At 45.1% G+C, this 17,223-nt stretch overlaps 1 protein-coding gene across 1 annotated transcript in view; it reads left to right on the top strand.

The window, feature by feature from the left end:
• The window catches only part of LOC116412135 (ovostatin-like), a 64,012-nt gene that overhangs the window by 27,526 nt on the left and 19,263 nt on the right, over nucleotides 1-17,223 (top strand). The window contains exons 2-16 of the mRNA XM_031905757.1: nucleotides 508-691; nucleotides 1,349-1,538; nucleotides 2,127-2,179; nucleotides 2,957-2,977; nucleotides 4,059-4,227; nucleotides 4,901-4,985; nucleotides 5,245-5,374; nucleotides 5,831-5,945; nucleotides 6,409-6,524; nucleotides 7,806-7,964; nucleotides 8,571-8,801; nucleotides 9,230-9,287; nucleotides 9,704-9,846; nucleotides 10,048-10,197; nucleotides 11,311-11,481. Of these exons, the coding sequence (XP_031761617.1) occupies nucleotides 508-691; nucleotides 1,349-1,538; nucleotides 2,127-2,179; nucleotides 2,957-2,977; nucleotides 4,059-4,227; nucleotides 4,901-4,985; nucleotides 5,245-5,374; nucleotides 5,831-5,945; nucleotides 6,409-6,524; nucleotides 7,806-7,964; nucleotides 8,571-8,801; nucleotides 9,230-9,287; nucleotides 9,704-9,846; nucleotides 10,048-10,197; nucleotides 11,311-11,481 (1,975 nt within the window). The remainder of the gene's footprint in view (nucleotides 1-507; nucleotides 692-1,348; nucleotides 1,539-2,126; nucleotides 2,180-2,956; nucleotides 2,978-4,058; nucleotides 4,228-4,900; nucleotides 4,986-5,244; nucleotides 5,375-5,830; nucleotides 5,946-6,408; nucleotides 6,525-7,805; nucleotides 7,965-8,570; nucleotides 8,802-9,229; nucleotides 9,288-9,703; nucleotides 9,847-10,047; nucleotides 10,198-11,310; nucleotides 11,482-17,223) is intronic.

Raw genomic sequence — 17,223 nt, forward strand, 5'->3', positions numbered from 1 at the left:
GCCCAGTACTAAGCACAATTCAGCAGGAACAGCCCCCTAAGTTTGCTCATAGCCTGTACAGAGAGATACCATAAAACTATGGCACATAGGGATTCCCCTGTACTAAGCACAATTCAGCAGGAACAGCCCCCTAAGTTTGCTCATAGCCTGTACAGAGAGATACCATAAAGCTATGGCAGCATAGGGATTCCTCTGTACTAAGCACAATTCAGCAGGAACAGCCCCCTAAGTTTGCTCATAGCCTGTACAGAGAGATACCATAAAACTATGGCACATAGGGATTCCCCTGTACTAAGCACAATTCAGCAGGAACAGCCCCCTAAGTTTGCCCATAGCCTGTACAGAGAGATACCACAAGGGCTACCCCTGTACTAAGTGCAGTTCTATAGAAATGTATTATATTTTAGTGACCTTTTCATATGAGATCTAGACTTCCCAAACAGAGAAAGTTAATTTATTGAATTGTAACGCTTTGCAGTTTATTAACACAGACTTTGCGTTTTGCAGACAATACGCCTTGACCATCCCGGCTCTTTTAAAGAGTGGAGAGACCCAGAGGGCCTGCGTTACCCTCCTTGGCTATGAGCAATCTGTCGCCCTCAGCGTTACCTTGGAGCACCAAAGGGTTAACATCACCATCTTTGCAGAGAAAGTACAGCCCCCGAGTTACTTCAGATGCAATGAGTTCATGGTGAGTAATTTATTGGGGTTAATCTGATTATGATAAAGCCATTTCTGGTACAGACTGATCCCTGTGCCTTACAGAGGGGCACACTGAGAGGGAATGGCTGGGAGCCAATAAAGCCGCCCTACATGATCCCATCAGATGTACCCAGCTCTGCTAAGGAGTGAGCCCCCTGTATGTTTGCTCAGGATTTGGGAGAACATGTGGTAAAACAATGAGATGTATATGCCCTGGTTGGGTTACGTGCCATAGAACCTCAACCGGTTTCCAGGCTTGGTCCAAACCTAACAATGAAATAATGGAACAGTGGACTGAAGTGACCCAATCAAATACTAGCAAATTGGTGATGTTCTACACTATGGTAACCTGGGGCTCCCAAGCAGAAAAGCCCCCAGCCTGGGGCAATCCTGCCACCCTCACACTGCGCTCAACCATCAAGCCTCTGGGTTAGGGATAAGTTCAGATATTAAAGGGCAAGTTTAACCCTTGCATAGGCTGTAACTGGCTTAGCACTTGCTGAATCTTGACCCACAATTGATACCAGAGATGGTTCCTAGAGGATGATCCATATTGGATAAAGCAATTCTCCCATAGGATCCCTCAGCTACTAGTCCCCTTTTATACCAACAGGGGGTGATTTCCCCCCACACAACTGCTCTGTAGGTTTTGATTCATCACCTGCCTTTGTTCTCCCGAGGTCCAACAGTGACCAAAACTGCCCCTGACTTTGTGACCCTCTCTGTCTCTGGAGGGGATGAAGCCGTTAAGGATCGGCAAGGCAGTGGTTATTGCCCACGGAAACCATTTTCCTCATCCAAACAGACAAACCGGTGTACAAGCCCCGGGCAGAAGGGTAAGTAAAAGGAAAATGGAGAATAATCTTCATTCAGCACCCTTACACTAGAAGAATTGTGATTGGACAGCTCTGGGTAAAGTTTTGGGCAGTCTGTGCCAAAAGGCTTTTATAATAAGCATCACTGGTGGGAACTGCAGCCAGAGGTGCCATATGGACCACTTGCCATAATATTTATGGGGTACTTTTAATTCCTAAATGACACTGTTACACAGCAAATAATTCCCTCTGCCATTTAACCTTTTATTCTTGTACCAACAAATGTATTTGTAGCTGTAATATTGGTGTGGTAGGCGCCATCTCAGTGCCTTGTGCCTGAGTCTGAGCTTTCAGCCAGCGCTACACATTAGAACTGCTTTCAGCTAACCTATTGTTTCTCCTACTCCCATGTAACTGGAGGAGTCCCAAGCCGGACTTGGATTTCTTACTATTGAGTGCTATTCTGATACCTACTGGGAGCTGCTATCTTGCTCCATTCCCTTCTTGTAAATCCTGTCTCCTGCTGTGATGTGACAGGCGAATATGCTGGGTATAATAGCCAGAAATCCGTGCACTGACTGGATCTTTTTATACAATCTTCCCTTCTAGTCCGATTTCGCCTGATTTCCCTAAATACCATGCTGCTGCCAGTATCCAACAAGGTACGTCCTGCTGCTGCCACCGGCCAAATGTCACTTTCTTGAAGAAGTAGCTATAACATATACAGGAAGGTATTTTATTATGGCGTTTAGTTATAGGTTCTCTGCTCCTATCCCAAATAAAGGGATTGTTAGACTAAGTTTCCCTGGCTATATTCTATCTCATTTTTTTATTGGCAGAATGCACACAAATGAACCTCCTGTGTGCCCTGTGAATACTGAATATATTGTTTGAAAGGTCAGAGAGCAGCAGTGCAGAGAACAGAATGGCACAAACCCTGCTCGCAATGACATTTAGAAATAAATGCCTGCGCATTGGGAAGGGGGGGAATGCCTGCGCATTGGGAAGGGGGGAATGCCTGCGTATTGGGAAGGGGGGAATGCCTGCGTATTGGGGAAGGGGGGAATGCCTGCGTATTGGGAAGGGGGGAATGCCTGCGTATTGGGAAGTTGCTTAGAATTAAATCTCATCTTCATTTGTTGGGCAACAATTCATTTTGGGGTTCTGTCCCCCTTATTTGAGTTTGGTTGCGTTATCACCAGGAAGCATTTCTAGGGGTTCCTGCCATGAGTTCTCATAGACATTTTACTCCCATTTTTAATTCCAGCGGCGCCGTTCCATTAGCTTATTAACCACTTCTCTGCTGTACAGATCTGCATCTTGTACTGGGAAGGTGAAGAGTGGGGGGCCTAGCGGGGTGCAAAGGCCGAGGGATATGTCGGTGCAGCAGCACATTTACAGTAGGGACTGAAACTAATGGCTGTTCTTGTCTCTTGCAGTACCCGGCAGTATATTTAGAGGTAAGGAGCAGATGGACCCCGATGCCCTGCAATACTGCCACCTACAGGCTATTGGGCTCCTGCCTCTATATGTAACGGGGCCCCACAATAAGGAATGCTGAGACGGGGGTTAAATTGGCACGGTATAGTTATGTACTTATGGGCAGCTCAATGGGAACATGGTCTTTGCTGCATTAAGTTTCCATGTTGTCCCATGTCTTGGAATTAATTCCTTATATTATTTGCCAAGTAACTGTTCTATGGCTTCAGTGATGGTTTTGTAACAGAATATTAAATATACCATCTCTACTGGTGCAGGAACCAATATGTGAGGTTTAGCAAACTTAGCCAGTGACTCCCAACCAGTGACTCGGGGGGCAACATGTTCCTCCCCAACCCCTTGGGTGTTGCTCCCAATGGACTCAAAGCAGGGGCTCATTTATGAATTCCTGACTTGGGGGGCAAGTGTTTGGTTGCAAACAAACCAGCTGTACTACCAAACAGAGCCCCCTGTAGACTGCCAGTCCACATAGGAGCTACCAAATAGCCAATCGCGGCCCTTATTTGGCACCCCCAGCATGTGTTGCTCCCCAACTCTTTTTTATATTTGAATGTAGGTCACGCATATAAAAGGTTGAGGACCCCTACTCTATGCTGTGCATATTCACAGGGGCAAAATTAGTGACCCTAAGACACAAAGGGGGGGCACTCATACCCCACCTACTTACCCCTGTAACATGGAGGTTGATGGTAGTGTGTATATTACGGTCTCTACTCTCCTTCTGTAGCACTGGGTGATGGGCCAAGTAAAGAACGGATGGAGCTCTAAGTGAGAGGGTTCCCACCTGGAAACTGTCACTTTCTACTTCACAGTGCCCCCTCTAGCTTGTCTGTCTGTCTCGCACTGATACAATGGAACCCTAAGTTGGCCAACCTGTTACTTACTTACAATATATACTTACAATATATACATATACACTATACTATACTTTCACCCTCCTACAGGGCATGTTTGGGGGTGGGGGGGAGGGTTAGGGACTCCCAAGTTCCTCTGTCTTTCCTTGTATCAAACCATAATTAATTGTCCCCGTCTCCTTTACAGGACCCATTAGGGAGCCGCATAGCCCAGTGGCAGAACCAGGAATCAGTGGGTGGCGTGGTGCAACTGGAATTCTCTTTGATCAGCGATGCAGCCCCAGGATTCTATATCATCACGGCTGAGCGAGCCTCCGGCCAGCCTGTCAGAGAGGGCTTTACAGTAGATGAATACAGTAATCTCTATATAATTTATATAAATATTCCTGTGCCACAGAATAGGCTTTTGATTTTATTTTGAAACCGGACCCTTCCATGGTCAGACCAATCCTACATCTATGGTAGTCAGATGGCAGGCCTCTCCCTCTGGTGATGGTCAGAAGCACATTCTGCTTTGATTTATAAATGATATCCTACCCCACCCCCTGCAGAGACATCAGTGGTCAGGCCCAGGTATATAAATGACTGTGTATAGTGAGTCGGGTCAGGCAGGGACCGACATTCAAATCCGTAAGGTGCTCCCTCAGCTTAACATGTTCCTGCCGCAAAACAAACCAACCATGCTGTGCCACTAGTGCATTGAACATCACAGCCCCTTGCTGGAACCAATTAGAGCAGGGTGAAATCTGGCACTGACTGGCAGCATGAGTGGTTGCACCTGGAAACCAGTGATTCTTAGTAAGTCTCTCTCTAATTCATTAGTGGCTGTTGTAAATCTCATTGTAACTATATACCGGGGTTTAAAGGTTGAAACTGCATTTTCCTAAAGTGCCAGAAGTAGTTAGGGGAGGTTCAAGTAGGCCCCAAAGCCTCCGGTTTAGCATTGGTGATCTCCGGTATCTATCTGCTTTGCCTAATCTAGTATAGTACTTGTAGCTGTGTATTTCATGTTGGGTTCCTGTGTTTCAGTACTGCCCAGGTTCAGTGTCACTGCGGATCCTCCTAGCATTATATCTATATTGGATAACGTTCTGATACTCAATGCCTCAGCGATGTAAGTATATAATATTGTAACGACTGGACTTACACATCGATGCACCCCCTCCAGGGGCTCAAAGCAGCAGAAGTGAGGGCTAGTGTAAATACTATGCAGATTGCACTAACATTAGTATAGCCATGTATTGAAGCAAGTGTTGGGAATCTGCCCCTACACTGCATAGACTTTTATATAGAAATCAGTAGAGCCATAGGATCTAGCCCTTTGTGCAATGGTATCCAAACCCAAGCATGGGATTCTTGTCTCCCCCTCTCAGATACACCTATGGGCAGCCGGTGCCAGGCTTCGTCACAATGAAATGCTGCAGAGAAGCAACTTTCTATTACGGCCGGAAAGGAAACTGTTTCAAGGGCAACAGGGATGTCTGCACTAATGTTATTAAAGACGTAAGTGTCCTTTATGGCATAGTTTAAGGCAGGAATTCCCTGACCTTTTTACCAGTGAGCTTCATTCCAATGTAAAGTTGGGGAGCAACACAAGCATAAAAAGTGCCTGGGGGTGTCAAATATGGGCTGTGATTGGCTATTTGGTAGCCCCTATGTGGACTGGCAGCCAACAAGAGGTTCTCTTTGGTGGTACACCTTGGTTTTCTTTATGCCACTGGGAGCAACGTCCAGGGTGTTGGTGAGGAACTTGTTCCTCACGAGCCACTGCTTGGGGATCACTGGTATAAGGCTTACACTGTCAGTAAGGAATGGAAGGTCCATCTGCTGATGTACAACTCATCCTCAGCAAAGCCATCATTCTTTGGCTGCAGATCTACCAATCCCAGGGTCCCGGGGCAGGCTGCAGTCTATTTGTGTAACAATCAAAAATCGGATATTTTTTTCCTTTTCTCACAGCTGGACCCAGACGGAGCTTTCTATGGTGTTATTGACCTTCTGCCTTTCCAACTGGGTCAGTCGGGGTTTCAGATGAGCCTAGAAGTAGATCTCACTGTGGAAGAAGATGGCACAGGTACAGAAGATTCTGTGGCTGAGACCGTAAAATGCAAGAAGGGCTCTTACTTATTAGGATCATCTTGGGTTTTATTAAGTAGGAAAGTCCATCTTCTCAACTCATTTATGAAGTGTTAGAGCACAGTAGCTTTCCTGAGGTTTAAATTGTTTAAACCTCCTGCAAATTTAGTTATTCACATGCTGGAATGATTCCCACTTTTATTATCTGCAGCAAATACAGTTTCTTATATGCTTAATATACAGCCTGCAGCATGGGGGGGGGGGGGTTTCCAGGTGTCTGGTTTTAAATTAAGGTGGCAATTGTTTGTTTGAAAGCACCAATGTAATTGGCCAGGTGCTCCCTTTGAATGCACTGTGGCTGTGACGGCCACACATGTCTCCTCTACTTCAGGCCAAACAGTTTTTGGATTTGCAAGAGGAAGAAGCAATATAGTTAAATCTAAGCCTTTTCTCTCCGGCAGGGGTTCAAGTCACTCAGCAGTTCTCCATCATGATCACCAGCCAACTTGCAACTCTTGTATTTGACACCGACACTATGAATGGATTTTACAAACGTGGGATCCCTTATCTCGCTAAGGTGCTGTCTTTGCACTTTCACGCGCTAACCCAGTTGCTCTTAGTCAATTTAAAAAACATTCAGCCTTTGGATGGGGGTGTAAATGAAATGATGTAGCATTCTCAAGCACCTACCCTACCCATTCTGCTGCATCTTTCTTCTCATGGGATCTGTTCGATAACCCATTTGTAGAATTGATTATAAATCTAACCCCACCCCATTCCCAGGTGATGGCTACCCTTACTGTTTAGTAGAGTCCAGAGAAACCCTAAGACTGCCAACCAGATGGGTTTGGAGGGCCAAGATGTACAGGGGATCTGGGCCTGATGTGAAGTTGGGTACATCCAAGTGTTCGGCACAAAGCACTGTATAGAATGAGTGGGAAGTTCTATATCAGTGCTGTCCAACTTCTGTGGTACCGAGGGCCGGAATTTTTCCAACCTACGAGGTGGAGGGCCGATAATGGAAGCCAGTTTTGACCACTCCCCTTTTTGAAACCGCACCCACCTATACTCTGCCTTCCCTATCCTGCCTGTGTATGCCATACTCTGCCTTCCCTATCCTGCCTGTGTGTGCCATACTCTGCCTTCCCTATCCTGCCTGTGTGTGCCATACTCTGCCTTCCCTATCCTGCCTGTGTGTGCCATACTCTGCCTTCCCTATCCTGCCTGTGTGTGCCATACTCTGCCTGCCCTATGCTGCCTGTGTGTACCACACTCTGCCTGCCCTACCCGGCCTGTGTGTACCATACTCTACCTGCCCTATGCTGCCTGTGTGTACCACACTCTGCCTGCCCTACCCTGCCTGTCTGTACCATACTCTGCCTGCCCTACCCTGCCTGTGTGTATGGCACACACAGGCAGCCTACAGTGACACAATGCTGGCACTGCTCCTACAGTCTGCACAATAACTATATATTAAGAAACTTTTTAATTGCAGTACCACCTCAGTATATGTTCTTTGTAGTGTGCAGGGATTATTTGTGGGTTTCTACTGCTCCTACAGTCTGAGGTGTGAACAGGGGAACAATGTGGGCGATTACAGCCTGAGCCTGAGGTGTGAACACTGCAGGGGGTGGACATTGCATAGATTAAAAGGTGTGAACAATACAGGGAGATTACAGCCTGAATATGAGGTGAGAACCATGCAGGGGGGGCAGTTAATCACAGTACTGATACCATTTAAAGCTTACACAAGAGTAAGCCATCAAACCAGCCAGACAGGTGGGGGGCCACACAGAGGGCCGCCAGTTGGACAGCACTGTTCTATATGATAAGAGCTAATGAACAGTTTCTGCTTTAGATGATCCTGACAGATGAATATGGCAATCCCATGGCTAATGAAGAAGTAGAGGTGGAGTTGGGAGGAGAAACAATAGGCACGGCGCTGACTGATGCGGAAGGGAAAGCAGAGTATGCTATAGACACATCTGGCTTTGTACAGGAGAACTTTACTGTAGTGGTGAGTATGGGCCTTATGGCTACCAGCTGGGCTCTCAATACAGGTTTCAGAGTCCTTCTGGCAACACCAATTCCAAACTTTGTTTTTATGATTCTATTTTTGTTTGGCAGATCACAGGCTTTTGTAATTAAACACTTATGTATGTATTTTCCCCACAAGCACATATGTGGTTTTAACGTTTTAGTTTGTGGCTCTTTCGTGATTGTTTTTTGTTGTGTGTTGTGTTGTCATGTTTTTTTGGGTTTTTTTCAGATTGTGTAAATTTTTTGTTTCATTTTTGTTTGGTTTTAGTTTGGGTTTTTAGTGTTTGGTTTTGGCTTTTTTATCTTGTATTTTAGCAGAGGCAATTCTCCGTATTGTCTATGGAGTTTAGTAGCTGTGGCAAGTAGCTCTGTGTGTCGTCACACTTAGTATTATTTATTTAGTATTATTTTATTTATATTGGTTGCTATGGGTTACAAGATCAGAAAGAGCCTTTGCAGCTGTTATTACATGAACCCTAAAAATTGTTTGCTGGATTTTCAGTAAAAAGTGCTGCCTGTCTCAGTGTAATTTAAAGGGTCAGTTACTGCCTGAATAAGAGTGATATTTCTATTGATCCAACAGGCTAATTACAAGAACCCAACTCAGTGCTACTACACAGATTGGGAGGGTCCTGACTACCCCACTGCTCAGTACTTTGTCCTGCGGTTCTACTCTGAGACCGGAAGCTTTCTTGAGATTCAGGGTTTATCAGAGGAGCTGAGCTGTGGGCAAGTCCATAACGTCAGCGTCAGATACACCTTGAGTCCAGATGGAGTAGGAGAACAGGCAACAACAGCCACTTTCTACTACTTGGTAAGAGCGCTACAGCAGGGGAGCTGGGACATGTGGGAGGGGCAGAGATTTGAGTAAATGGTTTGGTTTGAGAAATGAGATCCTACGAATAGAGGAATATAGCAATAATGCTCATAAATGAGACCTGGAAGGTATTTGAACTATGGTCAGCAATACGGTTCTAGTAAATAAAGAGGGTCATGGATAAAAAACTGATATATAGACATAGGGACCGGGACACAAAGTAAGAACTTAGGGTGCCATATTTTAGTGCAATAAGTACCAAGGCAGAGATTCAACTTGGGTCCCATATGAAGCCAATCACAGCTTCAACAGGGTATTGCGGTAATAAATGACAATAAAATGTCCTTGAAATGATACAGTATACTGTATAAATAACAATTTTATACCCAATTTTGAAAATGTCAGGGTTGTCCTTTTTCTTCCAGGTTATGTCAAGGGCAAAGATTGTAGAGCATGGGCAGCAAGATGTGACTCTTTCCCAATGTAAGTGAGTAGTATTATTGGTTTATGTGCGAAGTACTAAATTGATTGGGTAGATGAGACCCAACTGGGTGAAGTAAACAGCCTATCAAACCACTTACGAATAAATGCTGCCTGCTGATTGGCTACTATTGATAACTTGAATACGTGGTTTATCATTAGACTCCTCCAGTAACGGCAAGACTTGGCTAATTCCCCTGTGTCCAGTGGTGTTGCTGGGCCCCAACAACAAAATTATTTTAGGGCCACTTTAGTGCATATTCTCATTTTGTACATGTATATAAATTCATTTGAAGCATCCATCATGAGCAACACCATCAACTGTGGGTTCCTCTCTATGTAGTTTTTCTAATGAATATGAAATGACTGTACCTGGATCCTTTCCATTGAATGACCAAGAGGTTCTTCACCCCTTACAGCTAAAAGTGGCCTTTTTATCATTGGGCTGAATGTGAGCTCAGATCTGGCTCCTGGTGCTCAACTCATTGCCTATAGCATTCTGAGTCTGGAACTCATAGCGGATACAGTCAGCCTGTATATTGAGAAGTGCTTTCCCAATCAGGTGAGCCTTAAAGATTTGATGGGGCAGGTTATAACTGTAAATGGCGCCAGATTTGACCATATTTTACCTTTTGTATTTAGAGCGGTGTATGACTTGTTTTTCACAAGAGGTAGTTAAGGGAATTAACTCCAAGTCTGGCATTTTATTTAAGAGTTTTGTAGAGCCTGACTGACATTAAGTTCATTGTTCTTGATTCTCCAGGTTTCCCTTAGTTTTTCAGAAGATCTAGGGCCTCCGGCCTCAAATATTAGCCTGAATTTGTCAGCTGCTCCGGGTTCCCTCTGTGGAGTTAAAGTCATTGATTCCAGTCTCTTACTCATCAACCCATATGAATCTCTCTCTGCTTCTGGTGTAAGTTCTATGAACCTTACTCATTTTAAAACGGTGGAGACGGTGACTGCCTTGCCCTGTACGTAAAAAAAAATTGGTACATAATTTCCGCGTTCCGAGTTTTTTACGGTGAAACAGGACAGATTCACTCATCACTCGTCCTTCTGCAATTTGGATCTCCATATCTTAAGTCTACTAAAAAGTATAATTCAATCATTAAATAAACCCAATAGGATTGTTTTGGCTCCAGTAAGGATTCATTATATCTAATGTTCCCCATACACCTTAAGATCCGCTCATTTGGTGATGGCGCCAAGCGAGCTGATCTTCTCCACATATCCCCCACCTACGGCGGGCGATTGGCCCTGGGGCCAAATGATCGAATTATAACGACGGGTATAGGCAAAGTCGGTCCGGGAACTGCATCAACGAGCCGATGCGGTCCCCGGTTAGACTAGATTTTTAAACCTGCCCAATCCAGATCTGGTGGATTTCAGGCCAGATATTGGTCGGGCAGTCCCGTCAGTAGTGCCCATACACAGGCCGATTAGCTGCCGAATCGGTCTAAGGGACCGATATCAGCAGCTAGAATCGGCCCGTGTATGGGGACCTTTAGTTGGGATCAAGTACAGGTACTGTTTTATTATTACAGAGAAAAGGGAATCATTTAACCATTAAATAAACCCAATAGGGCTGCTCATTCAAAGCACTCTCTGGTTGCTAAGGTAATTTGGACTCTAGCAACCAGATAGCTGCTGAAACTCCAAACTGGAGAGCTGTTGAACAAACAGTAAAATGACTAAAAAACCCACTTAACTCAAAGGTGAACAACCCCTTTAAGACACAAGCCTAATATGCCCATCTGTTGGTAGAAACCTCTCCCTGCCTGCTTTATTATATGTCCTACATTATGTCAACAAGACTGAGGTTTAGACAATCATGAACCATCTTGGAGGGGGTAGAATCCTCTGTGAATCCCTTTTAAACTGGGCAACACACCCGTGCCAAGAACTACCTACACCCAGGAAGCTACATCTGATCAGTACCCACCTACTATAGCAAAACCGGAGTTGATGCATCAGAATCTGGATGAATAAACTTCTGGTGTAATGCCGTTGTTTTCCTGTCTTTCAGGTATATTATTCCTTACCATATCTATCACTCTTTGGCTACAATTATGGAGGATTTAATGTAGAGGGGCCAGAGCCTCCCTGTGAGGACCCCAACACTGTAGTGTTTTGCAAAGGAAGGTACTATGTGCCTGTGAGCAGTAGCACAGAAGGGGACACCTATCAAAATCTGAGGGTGAGAACGCCACCTCCATACTATGCATTTTTCTTCTTGAGTTTTATAAATTTTATTGGTTTTTCAAACTTACATGGTCAATATATCGCAACATTCATTGATAAATGTAAACATCATGGTTTTCTCTTAATCGTATTGAAATATTAGAGAAATAAAGCAATAAGCAACAAACATTTGGCCCTTCTCGGTGTATTTTGGTGCACCTCCTATGCATCTTGTATATGTAGTTTGCGGAGTAGGATTCGGGTGGCGTGTATTATGGATCTGTGGAGGGCTTGGATGAGATCTGGTTTGGGTGGGGTAGGTGGTCTGGCTCCCAGCCCCTTGTGAGGGAGGTTCATGTGGGTCCTAATTTCTCTCTTTCGAGCTCCATCCAGGGGAGCCACAGGCGCTCGTGATCATAGCTCTTCCCCTGTACTTGTGCCCTTATTGCCTCCATTGTTCTGATCTATTTCACCTTGATTACGAGTGGTTGTTGTGTGGGTAGGGTGGCCATTTTCCAATTAGCTGCTCGGAGTGTCTTTGTTGCTGTGAGTATGTGGGTGGCTAGTCTGTTGTTGTCTGGGGACTTTAATGCTCTGATTGGCATGCCCAGGAGGTAGGATCGTGGCTCAGGGTTGATTCTAAATTTGAAGATGGTTGAGAGGGTTTTTGTCACCATTTCCCAGAATTCCTTAACCACCTTGCAATTCCACCACATGTGGAATAGGGTGCCTCTTTCGCCGCAGCCGGCAAAGCAGAGGGGGGTAGAGGAGTTTCCTGACAGTTTGGAGAGCCTAGTGGGAGTGTAATACCATCTGTAAATCATCTTATATGTTTTTTCCGTCGCTGTGGTGCAGATTGATGTTGTTCTGGTCTTGTCCCATATTAGTTGCCATTGAGAGGGGGCGATATCTTGTTGGTCTGTTTCTCCCTTTGTCATGTAGGGCTGGATTGGGGTGGTGGTTTCTGTTGATAAGTTATTGTAAAGTAAGGAGATGAGGTGGGTGTTGATCTGTGTTGGTGCACAGGTGTTCAAAATATGTTGTCTTTGGGTTGGGTTCCTTCTCCCGGTGGTATGTTTGTGTGATGAAGTGGCGGATCTGTAAGTATCTAAAGAATTGCTGCCCAGGGATTTGAAATGTCTGTTGTATATTCTGAAAGGGGTGAACTTCGCGGTCGGGGGCCAGAGTTGAACAAAGGTAAACCTTAGCTTGTACCCAGGGGAGGAGTGCCTTCAGGTCTGTGCCTGGAGGGAATCGGGTGTTACCGACAAAGGAGCACCTCTTGGATTTTTGTGAGGAGAGGTGGTATTTCTCTCTGTATTTGTCCCTAACTTACCAGACTAACCACTGGTTAGTGGTTGGAAGTATCACCCCTATCCTTTCTCTAGCAGGGATCCATACCACTAGGTCTAAGGAGAGAGGTTCCAGTAATGTGTTTTCCATTTCTAGCCAAGGCATATGCGGCAACCTGTGAGTTATAACTTGTTCTGTCAGTCATGCTGCTAAGTAGTATCTGAAGATGTGTGGTACTCCTAGGCCTCCTATTGGTTTTAGGTTTACTCATAATGGCTAGCCTGATTCTGGGCTTCTTGTCCATCCATATGAAGCTCATGATTGCTTTTTGTAGGCTTCAGCTGTTCTCTCTGGGAAATGTATGGGGAGGACCCGGAAGAGATATAAAATCTTAGGGAACAGTGTCATCTTTTTTTTTTTTTGCTCAGGTAAAATTTTATTGAGAAACATACATAGCATTACATAGGTACATTGGACATTTGTTTTGATTTTAACAGCTTCTATCACATAGGCGTAGTACAACAGATAAACTACGAGGCATTACATTAAGATACATAAGCAGTAGGCTGTTTCACACAGGCTTTTAAGGCATTAAGATGTGCGCGTTTTTCTATTTATTCCATGTAGCACAGTATTTATTATAGGTTCCATTTTTAATACTTGCTGCTTTCTCAACCTTGCACAGGTCACCCACTGCGCTATACCATTGGCAGTATTTTGGAGGGTCGGAGCATTTCCAGAGCCTTGTGATTCCCTTCCTAGCTATAAAAAGCACTTTTTGCAGGAATTGTAAATCTGGTATATGCAGTTTTAGTGGGGTTGTTATACCTAGTAGGCATATTTCAGGTGACCTTGGAACGGGGTATTGTAGTAAGTGTGTGAGGGTTGCCTAGGACTTCAGCCCAGTATGCATTCAGTTTTGCACAAGACCATAACGTATGGATGAGAGTGCCTTCCTCTTGCCCACATCTATTACACATGGGGGAAATGCTAGCATCCATTCTGTGTAGTCTACTTTTGGTCAAATAGGCCCTGTGGATGATATAGAGCTGCAGTAGTCTATACTTGTAGTTTAGGGACACTTGCAACTGGGGTTTTGAGTGCTTGTTGCCATTGGGAATCATTCAGCGTGGGGATATCCTTTTCCCATTTAGCTAGTGATTTACTAGAGTTGGCCTGGACCTTTAGCTTTAGTAGTTTCTTGTAGAGATTAGATATAAGCCTCTTGCACTTACTATCAGTTATGGCCATAGCTATATCCGAGATTCCAATTTCTATTCTCTGGGTACTGTTTCGCTTCCTTAGTGCTGTGGCGATACCATTATACATTAGCCATTGGGATCTGGGGATTCCATACTGTATTTGGAGAGTTCTGAATTGGATCATGCCCTTTCTCCCCCACACATTCCCCACTGTACATACATCTTGCTCGAGCCACACTGGGTGGGGTTGGGAGGTTCTTAGGGAGGGGAACTCCGGGTTACTAAAGATTGGGGTTTGGGGGTGCGTTACCCTATTGTTCATCATCTGGTGTGCAGTCCGCCAGATTTTCTGGTGTAAGACCAGGAGGGAGTTATTCTTAGTGCCTTTAATCAACGGGGCCTTTCGCAAGTAACCCCCTAAGGGGGTTGGGTTGTGTTGGGGTCACCGCCCTCCACAGGTGGTATATACTCTTTTCGGCAGTGTGTTCCACCATTTGCCTACAATGTGACAGTTGTGCTGATAAGAAGAAGTAGAGAGACATATTGGGAAAGGCTAGTCCACCAGAGCCCTGCGGTAGTTGCAGGGTTTCCACTGCGAGTCTACTACGGCTTTTCCCCCAGATGAATTGTTTTAGGATTTTATCAAGCGCATTGAAAAACTTTTTTGTTACCCAAATTGGGGAGTGCCATAGCGCATACTGAACTTTAGGAGTTATTATCATCTTAGTCAGTTGAATGCGTCCCATTGGTCCTAGGGGGAGTGTCGCCCATGCCTCAGCCTTAGTTTGGACCCACGTTAGGAGAGGTCGGATATTCAAATCATAGTACATGGACAAGGGGTTTGCTATTCGTATGCCCAGATACGTGAATTCCTGGACCACTTGTAGCGGACATTTCTCTAAGTTTTCCCCCTGTCTGAGTGGATCCAACAGAAACAGAACTGATTTAGATGGGCTAACGCATAAACCAGAGACCCTGGCGAACTGGGTGGTAAGGGAGATAAGAATATCAAGTGAGGGGCCCCTATCCCCCAAATACACTAGCGTGTCGTCGGCATACAACTGTATTTTTTCCAGCTTATTTGCCACCTGAAGCCCAACCAGCTGATGGTGTTGTCTGACCCGCAAACGGCTCGATGGCCAATGCAAACAATAGGGGAGATAGGGGACACCCTTGCCTGGTTCCCCTGGACAGATCAAATGGCTTAGTTAGATCGGAGTTCACCCTTAGTGCTGCGGTAGGCTTGTTATATAGGAGCTTAACATATGCTACAAAGTTTGGGCCGATACCGTTTGCATTCAAAACCTCCCATAGAAATGGCCACTCAACTGTATCAAATGCTTTTGCAATGTCCAAAGCGGCCACTGCCCTGGTAGTACTGTTTGTGTGCGTTATTGACATATTTAAAAATAACCTTCTCAGGTTTAGTGCAGTCGTTTTCTCGGGGATAAAGCCAGTTTGGTCTTCCCCTACCAAATATTTTATCACCTTTGCCAGTCTCCTGGCCAGCGCTTTGGCAAGGATTTTAACATCTGCCGTCAGCAGTGAGATTGGGCGATAGGATTCACTCAGTTGGGGGTCCTTTCCCGGTTTGGCCAGGAGAGCTATTGCCGCTTCATACATTGAGGGGGGAGAGTGCCCACCCGGAGGGCTTCTGCGTATACTTTTTGGAGTATTGGGGAGAGAGATTTGGAGTGCCTTTTGTAGAGCTCTATCGGGATTCCATCAGCTCCCGGGGCTTTCCCTAGGGGAAAGGAGTCTATTGCTTCTGCAATTTCCTCCGTTGTAATAGGCAGTTCTAGGAAATCTTTATAGTCACTGTTCAGCTTTGGTAGCTTTAAGGCTGCCAAATAGTTTTTGATATTTTCTTGGGAGGCTAGGAGCTTGGTCGAGTATAGGTCCTTGTAGAATGAGGATATTATATCTTTGACCATCTCGGGGTCGGACTGGGCTTGGCCATTATTATCTTTTAGCATAGTTATCGCTGGTGGGCTAGATTGGTTCTTTACCATATATGCCAGCAGCTTACCCGCCCGTTCCCCATGGACAAATGTGTTGATTTTGGAAAAGAAGAGCTTGTGCTGCGCTATTTCCCATTGCTGTTTGGCGTATACCTCCTGCCACTGTTGCAGCAATTTTAGGTTGCTTTCTGTAGGGTTTTGAGTGGCCTGGCATTCCATCTGCTCTATTTTACTCTCAGTTTCAACCACTGCCGCCCTGGTATTTTTTTTGTGGGCCTTGATTTGGGAGTTCAAGGTACCTCTGACATATGCTTTAAAAGTTTCCCATACCGTAAGGGTATCGGCAATTCCATTATTTATTTGGAAAAACTCGAGAATTTCCTCGTCAAGCTCTGTTTGATTTCTTAGTATGTGAAACCAGACTGGGTTTATAGACCATCGGGTGGCTGCTGGGGGGTTTATAATTAATAGGGCCGCCTGCATTGGTGCATGATCTGATATACCCCTAGGCAAGTATTTGGTTTGTGTTATTTTGGGGAGAAGACTTGCATTGGCAAACATCATGTCTAGTCTTGATAATACCAGATGAGAGGCTGAGAAGCAGGAAAACTGTTTCTCATGGGGGTGTTGGTGCCTCCATACCTCAGTCATAGACAGTTCCTCCATTAAGTGCCCTAGATTAGTAACAGGTTCTACTGTGTTCACGCCTACTCTTCGTAGGCGATCAACCTCTAGGGTTAGGACTGTGTTGAAATCCCCTGCTAGTAAGTTCAGAGCGTGGGGATACTTTGCGGAGTAATCCGCCCATAACTTGACGCAGTTATCTGAGTAGGGGGGGGGAATATACACATTTGCTATGATTAGCTCGTGCTGCCCAACTTTACAGTGGAGGAAGATAAATTGGCCTTTTTGGTCAATGCTTAAGTTTTCTAGTTTGAAGGGTACTTGTTTGTGTACAAGAATTGACACTCCCGCTGAGTATACTGAGTAGGAGGAATGGTATGCCCATCCTATCCAGGGGCGCCTTAGCGCCATTGTTTTGCTGCCTACCAGGTGGGTTTCTTGCAGGAGGGCAATGTTGCACATTGTTACGCTTTAAGTGATCTAATACTAGTTTACGCTTGATGGGGCTATTGAGGCCACGCACATTCCAAGAAATAACGTTAACTGCCATTTGCTAACTGTTGGTGCTGTAAGCCAAAGAGTGTTTCTGTGGGCTTAGCCCCCTGCCTTTGTACCAGTGCCAAGTTATTATTATTTCCTGAGCATTTACAACGCTTAACAACCAAAACCCTTGAGAGC

This window comes from Xenopus tropicalis, chromosome 7 (assembly GCF_000004195.4).
Source record: "Xenopus tropicalis strain Nigerian chromosome 7, UCB_Xtro_10.0, whole genome shotgun sequence".
In the NCBI taxonomy this organism is placed as follows: domain Eukaryota; kingdom Metazoa; phylum Chordata; class Amphibia; order Anura; family Pipidae; genus Xenopus; species Xenopus tropicalis.